The sequence below is a fragment of the Pantherophis guttatus genome, chromosome 5 (genome assembly GCF_059756535.1).
Source record: "Pantherophis guttatus breed Tessera chromosome 5, ASM5975653v1, whole genome shotgun sequence".
NCBI classification, from domain to species: Eukaryota; Metazoa; Chordata; class Lepidosauria; order Squamata; family Colubridae; genus Pantherophis; species Pantherophis guttatus.
The window spans coordinates 33,183,340-33,196,220 of record NC_142067.1 but is presented as its reverse complement, the minus strand read 5'-3'; the positions used below and the strand labels follow the sequence as shown (position 1 = coordinate 33,196,220).

General features: G+C 37.3%; 1 protein-coding gene across 5 annotated transcripts in view; it reads left to right on the top strand.

Moving 5' to 3' along the window:
- The window catches only part of ABI3BP (ABI family member 3 binding protein), a 155,156-nt gene that overhangs the window by 91,063 nt on the left and 51,212 nt on the right, over positions 1–12,881 (top strand). For all 5 annotated transcript variants that reach the window (XM_087894852.1, XM_087894851.1, XM_087894850.1 and 2 more), the window contains 28 exons: positions 37–105; positions 452–532; positions 809–877; positions 1,227–1,307; positions 2,116–2,196; positions 2,473–2,541; positions 2,891–2,971; positions 3,365–3,433; positions 3,780–3,860; positions 4,137–4,205; positions 4,554–4,634; positions 5,028–5,096; positions 5,443–5,523; positions 5,800–5,868; positions 6,218–6,298; positions 6,692–6,760; positions 7,107–7,187; positions 7,464–7,532; positions 7,882–7,962; positions 8,356–8,424; positions 8,771–8,851; positions 9,128–9,196; positions 9,546–9,626; positions 10,017–10,085; positions 11,236–11,319; positions 11,816–11,884; positions 12,240–12,320; positions 12,734–12,802. In XM_087894852.1, the coding sequence (XP_087750978.1) occupies positions 37–105; positions 452–532; positions 809–877; positions 1,227–1,307; positions 2,116–2,196; positions 2,473–2,541; positions 2,891–2,971; positions 3,365–3,433; positions 3,780–3,860; positions 4,137–4,205; positions 4,554–4,634; positions 5,028–5,096; positions 5,443–5,523; positions 5,800–5,868; positions 6,218–6,298; positions 6,692–6,760; positions 7,107–7,187; positions 7,464–7,532; positions 7,882–7,962; positions 8,356–8,424; positions 8,771–8,851; positions 9,128–9,196; positions 9,546–9,626; positions 10,017–10,085; positions 11,236–11,319; positions 11,816–11,884; positions 12,240–12,320; positions 12,734–12,802 (2,103 nt within the window). The remainder of the gene's footprint in view (positions 1–36; positions 106–451; positions 533–808; positions 878–1,226; positions 1,308–2,115; positions 2,197–2,472; positions 2,542–2,890; positions 2,972–3,364; positions 3,434–3,779; positions 3,861–4,136; positions 4,206–4,553; positions 4,635–5,027; positions 5,097–5,442; positions 5,524–5,799; positions 5,869–6,217; positions 6,299–6,691; positions 6,761–7,106; positions 7,188–7,463; positions 7,533–7,881; positions 7,963–8,355; positions 8,425–8,770; positions 8,852–9,127; positions 9,197–9,545; positions 9,627–10,016; positions 10,086–11,235; positions 11,320–11,815; positions 11,885–12,239; positions 12,321–12,733; positions 12,803–12,881) is intronic.

Below are 12,881 nucleotides of genomic sequence, written 5' to 3'. Positions count from 1 at the left end.
TGTGAACTTATTTGGGGGTTCTTTGCTTTTTTCTAGTTTCAACTGAGGACAATAATTATCTTCCTAAAGTCTTGACCACGCCAGATCTTCCGATTACCAAATCTGGTAATTATGTGTTCTCCTATGGTTGATAACAAATGTATACAGGGTGATAGTGGGTAGATCTTGCCCTTTTGGTGGCTACTTAGAAGTAAAGAGTTGCTGATTGAACATAACTTTGAAAGACATGCGCGCAAGACCATATGCAGAGCTTTAGAGATGCATAGGATTGGGAGAACATTCGCTTTTTTTCAAGCTCCTTTAGATCTTTATTTTCCCAAGGTTTAACTCCCATTTCCCTTTGAGAACTCCTCCTTCTTCCATTGAAAATCCTTTCATAAGTAACACGGTATTTTGAATCCTGTACTTTGCTACCAAATGTAGATTAATTTTAGACTGGACTTCCTTTCAGATTCTTATAAACCAAGCCCGGTTCCACCAGAGTATAAAGAACCCGACAACATCGTGTCCGCAGTGCCAGACAAGAAACATGGTAGAGTGACTTTTTTAACATGCTTCTTTCTAGCTCTGGAATTTACCTACTGTATTTCTTTCTGAAATGAAGATGAACTCCAGACTTCCTGGAAATTAGAGTCCTCCACTGAGGATTGAAATTCATCTAAGAAAATATATTAGTTAATTGTAGGACCACGTATAACAATTCTTCCTCAAAATAGAAGGGCACATAGGCAACCTAGGATGCATAGGTGTAACAATGTCCTTCAACATGGACACTAAATATACCTTGGGGTTCTTTGCTTTTTTCTAGTTTCAACTGTGGATGATAAATCTCTTCCTAAAGTCTTGACCACGCCAGAACTTCCAATTACCAAACCTGGTAATTATCTGTTCTCATATGTTTGATAAAATTATATGTGGAGTGATTGTTGGTAGATAGAGCATTCCTGGCGGTTGTTTAGAAATAATGAGTTTCTGCACTGAGCAAAATTCCAAAGACATGCCAGTGGATCATGCGTAGAACTTCATTACACAGATGGATAGTATTAGAAGACCAGCTAGTTCTTGTCATGCCACTTTTGACATTCATTTTCCTGAAATTACCCATTCCCCTTTGAGAATTCTTCCTTCAAAATCCTTTCATCTCATAGGATTAGCAGCACACAGTATTTTGAATCCCTTGCTCCCTGTCAGATTGCAGACTAATTTTGTACTGGACTTCCTTACAGTGTCTCATGAACCAAGCCATGTTCCATCCAAATTTAAAGAACCTGGCTACATCACTGCAGAAGTACCAGACAGGAAACATGGTAGAGTGACTTTTTCTACGTTCTACTCTCTGATCCTTTACAAAATAAATTCTTAAGTCTATCTAGGGTAATCTTACCGACAGCATTTACCAAATCCAGGCATTCTGGAAATTAATACCTGCACAAGAATGAAGCATATTGTTGAATCACGAATGCTCTACCACACCGAATAAAATGAAGGGACACTTTCCAATCAGAAGACAGAGCACCGTAGAAACCAAAATTTTCCTGGGTCCCTCTATATGAAAGATGAAAATTCTTCCCAGACAATCTATTTCTTCACAGTAGTGTCATGCCTGTTAATTCCATTTTAAGATGAAAGAGCACGTAGGCTTCTATAGGTGAAACCATGTACAGTGTGAACTTATTTGGGGGTTCTTTGCTTTTTTCTAGTTTCAACTGAGGACAATAATTATCTTCCTAAAGTCTTGACCACGCCAGATCTTCCGATTACCAAATCTGGTAATTATGTGTTCTCCTATGGTTGATAACAAATGTATACAGGGTGATAGTGGGTAGATCTTGCCCTTTTGGTGGCTACTTAGAAGTAAAGAGTTGCTGATTGAACATAACTTTGAAAGACATGCGCGCAAGACCATATGCAGAGCTTTAGAGATGCATAGGATTGGGAGAACATTCGCTTTTTTTCAAGCTCCTTTAGATCTTTATTTTCCCAAGGTTTAACTCCCATTTCCCTTTGAGAACTCCTCCTTCTTCCATTGAAAATCCTTTCATAAGTAACACGGTATTTTGAATCCTGTACTTTGCTACCAAATGTAGATTAATTTTAGACTGGACTTCCTTTCAGATTCTTATAAACCAAGCCCGGTTCCACCAGAGTATAAAGAACCCGACAACATCGTGTCCACAGTGCCAGACAAGAAACATGGTAGAGTGACTTTTTTAACATGCTTCTTTCTAGCTCTGGAATTTATATACCGTATTCCTTTCTGAAATGAAGATGAACTCCAGACTTCCTGGAAATTAGAGTCCTCCACTGAGGATTGAAATTCATCTAAGAAAATATATTAATTAATTGTAGGACCACGTATAACACTTCTTCCTCAAAATAGAAGGGCACATAGGCAACCTAGGATGCATAGGTGTAACAATGTCCTTCAACATGGACACTAAATATACCTTGGGGTTCTTTGCTTTTTTCTAGTTTCAACTGTGGATGATAAATCTCTTCCTAAAGTCTTGACCACGCCAGAACTTCCAATTACCAAACCTGGTAATTATCTGTTCTCATATGTTTGATAAAACTATATGTGGAGTGATTGTTGGTAGATAGAGCATTCCTGGCGGTTGTTTAGAAATAATGAGATTCTGCACTGAGCAAAATTCCAAAGACATGCCAGTGGATCATGCGTAGAACTTCATTACACAGATGGATAGTATTAGAAGACCAGCTAGTTCTTGTCATGCCACTTTTGACGTTCATTTTCCTGAAATTACCCATTTCCCTTTGAGAATTCTTCGTTCAAAATCCTTTCATCTCATAGGATTAGCAGCACACAGTATTTTGAATCCCTTGCTCCCTGTCAGATTGCAGACTAATTTTGTACTGGACTTCCTTACAGTATCTCATGAACCAAGCCCTGTTCCATCCAAATTTAAAGAACCTGGCTACCTCACTGCAGAAGTACCAGACAGGAAACATGGTAGAGTGACTTTTTCTACGTTCTACTCCCTGATCCTTTACAAAATAAATTCTTAAGTCTATCTAGGATTATTTTACCGACAGCATTTACCAAATCCAGGCATTCTGGAAATTAATACCTGCACAAGAATGAAGCATATTGTTGAATCACGAATGCTCTACCACACCGAATAAAATGAAGGGACACTTTCCAATCAGAAGACAGAGCACCGTAGAAATCAAAATTTTCCTGGGTCCCTCTATATGAAAGATGAAAATTCTTCCCAGACAATGTATTTCTTCACAGTAGTGTCATGCCTGTTAATTCCATTTTAAGATGAAAGAGCACGTAGGCTTCTATAGGTGAAACCATGTACAGTGTGAACTTATTTGGGGGTTCTTTGCTTTTTTCTAGTTTCAACTGAGGACGATAATTATCTTCCTAAAGTCTTGACCACGCCAGATCTTCCGATTACCAAATCTGGTAATTATGTGTTCTCCTATGGTTGATAACAAATGTATACAGGGTGATAGTGGGTAGATCTTGCCCTTTTGGTGGCTACTTAGAAGTAAAGAGTTGCTGATTGAACATAACTTTGAAAGACATGCGCGCAAGACCATATGCAGAGCTTTAGAGATGCATAGGATTGGGAGAACATTTGCTTTTTTTCAAGCTCCTTTAGATCTTTATTTTCCCAAGGTTTAACTCCCATTTCCCTTTGAGAACTCCTCCTTCTTCCATTGAAAATCCTTTCATAAGTAACACGGTATTTTGAATCCTGTACTTTGCTACCAAATGTAGATTAATTTTAGACTGGACTTCCTTTCAGATTCTTATAAACCAAGACCGGTTCCACCAGAGTATAAAGAACCCGACAACATCGTGTCCACAGTGCCAGACAAGAAACATGGTAGAGTGACTTTTTTAACATGCTTCTTTCTAGCTCTGGAATTTACCTACCGTATTCCTTTCTGAAATGAAGATGAACTCCAGACTTCCTGGAAATTAGAGTCCTCCACTGAAGATTGAAATTCATCTAAGAAAATATATTAGTTAATTGTAGGACCACGTATAACACTTCTTCCTCAAAATAGAAGGGCACATAGGCAACCTAGGATGCATAGGTGTAACAATGTCCTTCAACATGGACACTAAATATACCTTGGGGTTCTTTGCTTTTTTCTAGTTTCAACTGTGGATGATAAATCTCTTCCTAAAGTCTTGACCACGCCAGAACTTCCAATTACCAAACCTGGTAATTATCTGTTCTCATATGTTTGATAAAATTATATGTGGAGTGATTGTTGGTAGATAGAGCATTCCTGGCGGTTGTTTAGAAATAATGAGTTTCTGCACTGAGCAAAATTCCAAAACATGCCAGTGGATCATGCGTAGAACTTCATCACACAGATGGATAGTATTAGAAGACCAGCTAGTTCTTGTCATGCCACTTTTGACATTCATTTTCCTGAAATTACCCATTTCCCTTTGAGAATTCTTCGTTCAAAATCCTTTCATCTCATAGGATTATCAGCACACAGTATTTTGAATCCCTTGCTCCCTGTCAGATTGCAGACTAATTTTGTACTGGACTTCCTTACAGTGTCTCATGAACCAAGCCCTGTTCCATCCAAATTTAAAGAACCTGGCTACATCACTGCAGAAGTACCAGACAGGAAACATGGTAGAGTGACTTTTTCTACGTTCTACTCCCTGATCCTTTACAAAATAAATTCTTAAGTCTATCTAGGATAATCTTACCGACAGCATTTACCAAATCCAGGCATTCTGGAAATTAATACCTGCACAAGAATGAAGCATATTGTTGAATCACGAATGCTCTACCACACCGAATAAAATGAAGGGACACTTTCCAATCAGAAGACAGAGCACCGTAGAAACCAAAATTTTCCTGGGTCCCTCTATATGAAAGATGAAAATTCTTCCCAGACAATGTATTTCTTCACAGTAGTGTCATGCCTGTTAATTCCATTTTAAGATGAAAGAGCACGTAGGCTTCTATAGGTGAAACCATGTACAGTGTGAACTTATTTGGGGGTTCTTTGCTTTTTTCTAGTTTCAACTGAGGACGATAATTATCTTCCTAAAGTCTTGACCACGCCAGATCTTCCGATTACCAAATCTGGTAATTATGTGTTCTCCTATGGTTGATAACAAATGTATACAGGGTGATAGTGGGTAGATCTTGCCCTTTTGGTGGCTACTTAGAAGTAAAGAGTTGCTGATTGAACATAACTTTGAAAGACATGCGCGCAAGACCATATGCAGAGCTTTAGAGATGCATAGGATTGGGAGAACATTTGCTTTTTTTCAAGCTCCTTTAGATCTTTATTTTCCCAAGGTTTAACTCCCATTTCCCTTTGAGAACTCCTCCTTCTTCCATTGAAAATCCTTTCATAAGTAACACGGTATTTTGAATCCTGTACTTTGCTACCAAATGTAGATTAATTTTAGACTGGACTTCCTTTCAGATTCTTATAAACCAAGACCGGTTCCACCAGAGTATAAAGAACCCGACAACATCGTGTCCACAGTGCCAGACAAGAAACATGGTAGAGTGACTTTTTTAACATGCTTCTTTCTAGCTCTGGACTTTACCTACCGTATTCCTTTCTGAAATGAAGATGAACTCCAGACTTCCTGGAAATTAGAGTCCTCCACTGAGGATTGAAATTCATCTAAGAAAATATATTAGTTAATTGTAGGACCACGTATAACAATTCTTCCTCAAAATAGAAGGGCACATAGGCAACCTAGGATGCATAGGTGTAACAATGTCCTTCAACATGGACACTAAATATACCTTGGGGTTCTTTGCTTTTTTCTAGTTTCAACTGTGGATGATAAATCTCTTCCTAAAGTCTTGACCACGCCAGAACTTCCAATTACCAAACCTGGTAATTATCTGTTCTCATATGTTTGATAAAATTATATGTGGAGTGATTGTTGGTAGATAGAGCATTCCTGGCGGTTGTTTAGAAATAATGAGTTTCTGCACTGAGCAAAATTCCAAAGACATGCCAGTGGATCATGCGTAGAACTTCATCACACAGATGGATAGTATTAGAAGACCAGCTAGTTCTTGTCATGCCATTTTTGACGTTCATTTTCCTGAAATTACCCATTTCCCTTTGAGAATTCTTCGTTCAAAATCCTTTCATCTCATAGGATTAGCAGCACACAGTATTTTGAATCCCTTGCTCCCTGTCAGATTGCAGACTAATTTTGTACTGGACTTCCTTACAGTGTCTCATGAACCAAGCCCTGTTCCATCCAAATTTAAAGAACCTGGCTACATCACTGCAGAAGTACCAGACAGGAAACATGGTAGAGTGACTTTTTCTACGTTCTACTCCCTGATCCTTTACAAAATAAATTCTTAAGTCTATCTAGGATAATCTTACCGACAGCATTTACCAAATCCAGGCATTCTGGAAATTAATACCTGCACAAGAATGAAGCATATTGTTGAATCACGAATGCTCTACAACACCGAATAAAATGAAGGGACACTTTCCAATCAGAAGACAGAGCACCGTAGAAACCAAAATTTTCCTGGGTCCCTCTATATGAAAGATGAAAATTCTTCCCAGACAATCTATTTCTTCACAGTAGTGTCATGCCTGTTAATTCCATTTTAAGATGAAAGAGCACGTAGGCTTCTATAGGTGAAACCATGTACAGTGTGAACTTATTTGGGGGTTCTTTGCTTTTTTCTAGTTTCAACTGAGGACGATAATTATCTTCCTAAAGTCTTGACCACGCCAGATCTTCCGATTACCAAATCTGGTAATTATGTGTTCTCCTATGGTTGATAACAAATGTATACAGGGTGATAGTGGGTAGATCTTGCCCTTTTGGTGGCTACTTAGAAGTAAAGAGTTGCTGATTGAACATAACTTTGAAAGACATGCGCGCAAGACCATATGCAGAGCTTTAGAGATGCATAGGATTGGGAGAACATTTGCTTTTTTTCAAGCTCCTTTAGATCTTTATTTTCCCAAGGTTTAACTCCCATTTCCCTTTGAGAACTCCTCCTTCTTCCATTGAAAATCCTTTCATAAGTAACACGGTATTTTGAATCCTGTACTTTGCTACCAAATGTAGATTAATTATAGACTGGACTTCCTTTCAGATTCTTATAAACCAAGACCGGTTCCACCAGAGTATAAAGAACCTGACAACATCATGCCCGCAGTGCCAGACAAGAAACATGGTAGAGTGACTTTTTTAACATGCTTCTTTCTAGCTCTGGAATTTACCTACCGTATTCCTTTCTGAAATGAAGATGAACTCCAGACTTCCTGGAAATTAGAGTCCTCCACTGAGGATTGAAATTCATCTAAGAAAATATATTAGTTAATTGTAGGACCACGTATAACAATTCTTCCTCAAAATAGAAGGGCACATAGGCAACCTAGGATGCATAGGTGTAACAATGTCCTTCAACATGGACACTAAATATACCTTGGGGTTCTTTGCTTTTTTCTAGTTTCAACTGTGGATGATAAATCTCTTCCTAAAGTCTTGACCACGCCAGAACTTCCAATTACCAAACCTGGTAATTATCTGTTCTCATATGTTTGATAAAATTATATGTGGAGTGATTGTTGGTAGATAGAGCATTCCTGGCGGTTGTTTAGAAATAATGAGTTTCTGCACTGAGCAAAATTCCAAAGACATGCCAGTGGATCATGCGTAGAACTTCATCACACAGATGGATAGTATTAGAAGACCAGATAGTTCTTGTCATGCCACTTTTGACGTTCATTTTCCTGAAATTACCCATTCCCCTTTGAGAATTCTTCGTTCAAAATCCTTTCATCTCATAGGATTAGCAGCACACAGTATTTTGAATCCCTTGCTCCCTGTCAGATTGCAGACTAATTTTGTACTGGACTTCCTTACAGTTTCTCATGAACCAAGCCCTGTTCCATCCAAATTTAAAGAACCTGGCTACATCACTGCAGAAGTACCAGACAGGAAACATGGTAGAGTGACTTTTTCTACGTTCTACTCCCTGATCCTTTACAAAATAAATTCTTAAGTCTATCTAGGATAATCTTACCGACAGCATTTACCAAATCCAGGCATTCTGGAAATTAATACCTGCACAAGAATGAAGCATATTGTTGAATCACGAATGCTCTACAACACCGAATAAAATGAAGGGACACTTTCCAATCAGAAGACAGAGCACCGTAGAAACCAAAATTTTCCTGGGTCCCTCTATATGAAAGATGAAAATTCTTCCCAGACAATCTATTTCTTCACAGTAGTGTCATGCCTGTTAATTCCATTTTAAGATGAAAGAGCACGTAGGCTTCTATAGGTGAAACCATGTACAGTGTGAACTTATTTGGGGGTTCTTTGCTTTTTTCTAGTTTCAACTGAGGACGATAATTATCTTCCTAAAGTCTTGACCACGCCAGATCTTCCGATTACCAAATCTGGTAATTATGTGTTCTCCTATGGTTGATAACAAATGTATACAGGGTGATAGTGGGTAGATCTTGCCCTTTTGGTGGCTACTTAGAAGTAAAGAGTTGCTGATTGAACATAACTTTGAAAGACATGCGCGCAAGACCATATGCAGAGCTTTAGAGATGCATAGGATTGGGAGAACATTTGCTTTTTTTCAAGCTCCTTTAGATCTTTATTTTCCCAAGGTTTAACTCCCATTTCCCTTTGAGAACTCCTCCTTCTTCCATTGAAAATCCTTTCATAAGTAACACGGTATTTTGAATCCTGTACTTTGCTACCAAATGTAGATTAATTATAGACTGGACTTCCTTTCAGATTCTTATAAACCAAGACCGGTTCCACCAGAGTATAAAGAACCTGACAACATCATGCCCGCAGTGCCAGACAAGAAACATGGTAGAGTGACTTTTTTAACATGCTTCTTTCTAGCTCTGGAATTTACCTACCGTATTCCTTTCTGAAATGAAGATGAACTCCAGACTTCCTGGAAATTAGAGTCCTCCACTGAGGATTGAAATTCATCTAAGAAAATATATTAGTTAATTGTAGGACCACGTATAACAATTCTTCCTCAAAATAGAAGGGCACATAGGCAACCTAGGATGCATAGGTGTAACAATGTCCTTCAACATGGACACTAAATATACCTTGGGGTTCTTTGCTTTTTTCTAGTTTCAACTGTGGATGATAAATCTCTTCCTAAAGTCTTGACCACGCCAGAACTTCCAATTACCAAACCTGGTAATTATCTGTTCTCATATGTTTGATAAAATTATATGTGGAGTGATTGTTGGTAGATAGAGCATTCCTGGCGGTTGTTTAGAAATAATGAGTTTCTGCACTGAGCAAAATTCCAAAGACATGCCAGTGGATCATGCGTAGAACTTCATCACACAGATGGATAGTATTAGAAGACCAGATAGTTCTTGTCATGCCACTTTTGACGTTCATTTTCCTGAAATTACCCATTCCCCTTTGAGAATTCTTCCTTCAAAATCCTTTCATCTCATAGGATTAGCAGCACACAGTATTTTGAATCCCTTGCTCCCTGTCAGATTGCAGACTAATTTTGTACTGGACTTCCTTACAGTTTCTCATGAACCAAGCCCTGTTCCATCCAAATTTAAAGAACCTGGCTACCTCACTGCAGAAGTACCAGACAGGAAACATGGTAGAGTGACTTTTTCTACGTTCTACTCTTTACAAGATAAGTTCTTGCATCTATCTAGTGTTATCGAAAGGGTTTACCAAATCCAGGCATTCTGGAAATTAATATCTGCACAAGAATGAAGCATGTTATTGAATCACGAATGCTCTACCACACCGAATGGAATGAAGGTACACTTTCCAATCAGAAGACAGAGCTTCGTAGAAACCAAAATTTTCCTGGGTCCCTCTATATAAAAGATGAAAATTCTTCCCAGACAATGTATTTCTTCACAGTAGTGTCATGCCTGTTAATTCCATTTTAAGATGAAAGAGTACTTAGGCTTCTCTAATTGAAACCTTGTCCATATGTACACAATGTGAACTTATTTGGGGGTTCTTTGATTTTTTCTAGTTTCAACTGAGGATGATAATTATCTTCCTAAAGTCTTGACCACGCCAGATCTTCCGATTACCAAATCTGGTAATTATGTGTTCTCCTATGGTTGATAACAAATGTATACAGTTGGGTTTTTTTAGAAATAATGGATTTCTGCACTGAGCAAAATTCCAAATTCCAAAGTGGATCATGTGTAGAACTTCATTACACAGATGGATATTATTAGAAGATCATATACCCTGTTTTTTCCGAAATAAGATATTATCCCCTGATAATAAGCCCAGTCGGGCCTTTGAGTGCATGGCAATGAAGCCAAGCACTCATTTCAGGGTTCAAAAAAATATAAGTCAGGGTCTTATTTTCATGGTTAAACAGTAGTTTTTTTTATGGTACTGTTGATGTTCATTTTCCTGACATCACCCTTTGAGAATTCTTTTTTCCTTCATTTCATATTATTATCATCACACAGTGTTTTGAATATTGTACTCCCTATACTATGAGTTTTTGAATTGGACACAATATGAATGACATGCCATTGTATTATATGTACAGCTTCATTACACAGATGGATAGTATGAAAAGATCATTTTTTTTTCTTGTCAAGCTACATTTGATATTCGTTTTCCTGAAATTGCCCATTACCCATGCCCATTACCCGTTTGAGAAGTACCAGGCAGGGTACATGGTAGAGTGCCTTTTTTACATACTATGTTATGATCCTTTGTGAAATTAGTGCTTGCATCGATCTAGTCTAATCTTATCCAATGAATTTACAAAATCCAGACATTCTGGAAAGTATTACATGCTTAAATTCTAAGTACATTATTCATTCTTGAATGGTCTGCAACACTGAAGAGAATGTTAGTGCTCTTTTGAATGTAGCAAACAGCGCACCGGAGAAATCAAAATTTCCTTTGATGTTCATGTATAGAAAATTAAAACCCTTCAAAGACAGATAATGCACTCTTGGTGACACCTAGAAACAAGGAGTTTCTGATTGAACATAACTTCAAAAGTCCTGCTGGCAGACCATATGCAGAGCTTTAGAGATGCATAGTATTGGGAGAACAATTTTTTCAAGTTACTTTTGACCTTATTTTCCTGTGGTTTAACTCCATTTTCCTTTGAGAATTCTTTCTCCAGTTGAAAATCCTTTCATATGTAATGATTAGTATAAAACGGTATTTTGAATCCTGTCAAATGTAGATTAATTTTAAATTGGACTTACTTTTAGTCTCTTCTAAACCAAGAATGGTTACTCCAAAGTTTAAAGAACCTGACTCCATCATCATGCCAGAATTACCAGACAGGAAACATGGTAGAGTGACTTTTTTATATATGCTTCTTTCTACCATCTAGTATTATTCTAATTGGTCATTTCCGAAATGAACATGAAATCCAGACTTTGTTGAAGTTATAAAATGCATAAGTTCTAAATAAATTCAGTCAATCATGAATGTTGTACAAAACTGTCTAAAAAAGGAACAGAAGTACACATTCAAACCTGAGTACACCAAACCAGGCACAATGAAATTTTCTTTGATGGTCCTCTACTGAGGATTAAAAGACTGAGTAGAATGTAAGTGTATTTTCCAACAAGAACATAGCACAATTTATAACCCAAAATTTCCCTTGATCCTCAGTATGGGAAATTAAAACTCTTCTTGGAGAATATATTTTTCATAGCAGGGTCATGCATAACAATTCTATCATAAAATGAAAAATCTCTTATACAACTTGACATATATAGATGAAACCATGTCCTTCAGTATGGACACTGTGAAATTATTTTGAGGTTCTTTGCTTTTTTCCAGTTTCAACTGAGGATGATAATTATCTTCCTAAAGACTTTAACATGCCAGAACTCCCAATTTCCAAATCTGGTAATTATGTGTTCTCATATGTTGATAAAATGTATAAAGTGTGATTGGTGGTAGATATTGCATTCCTAGTGGCTACTTAGAAACAAGGAGTTTCTGGATTGAAAATAACATCAAAAGACATGCTGTAGATCATATGCAGAGCTTGCTATAGAGATGGATAGTATTGGGGGAACAGATTTTTCCATGCTACTTTAGATCTTTATTTTCCCAATGTTTGACTCCCATTATACTTTGAGAATACTTCCTTCTTCAGTTCAAAATCATTTCGTAAGATATGATTAGCATCACACAGTATTTTGAATCATGTACCTCCCGGTCAAAATGTAGATTAATTCTAGACATGACTTCCTTTCAGTTTCTCGTGAACCAACTCCCATTACATCAAAATTCAAAAAACCCGACTATGTCCTGCCAGAAGTACCAGAAAGGAAACATGGTAGAGTTACTTCTTAATGTACTACTTGCTGACCCTTAACAAGATGAGATATGAATATATACCGATATGGTATAATCTTATAAAATGGATTTATGAAATCCAGACATTCTGGAATTCATTACCTGAATACATTATAAGTATATTAATCAATCATGAATGTCCTACAATATAGAGCAGAATAGAACTGAACTTTCCAACCAGAAGACAGCACACTTTACAAATCAAAATTTCCTTTGACCATCCTGTATATAGGATTAAAACCCATTTTAGACAATATATTTCATTGTAGGGCCATACCCGACAATTCCATTTTAATATGAAAGAGGTGTTAAGTACTTTGACATATGCAGGTGTAACTATGTCCTCCAGCATGAACAGTGTGAACTTATTTTGGGGTTGTTTCTTTTTTCCAGTTTCAACTGAGGATGATAATTATCTTTCTAAAATATTGACCACGCCAGAACTTCCAATTACCAAATCTGGTAATTATGTGTTCTCATATGTTTGATAAAAATATGTCTGAAGTGATTGTTGGTAGATAAAGCACCTCTGGTCGCTGCT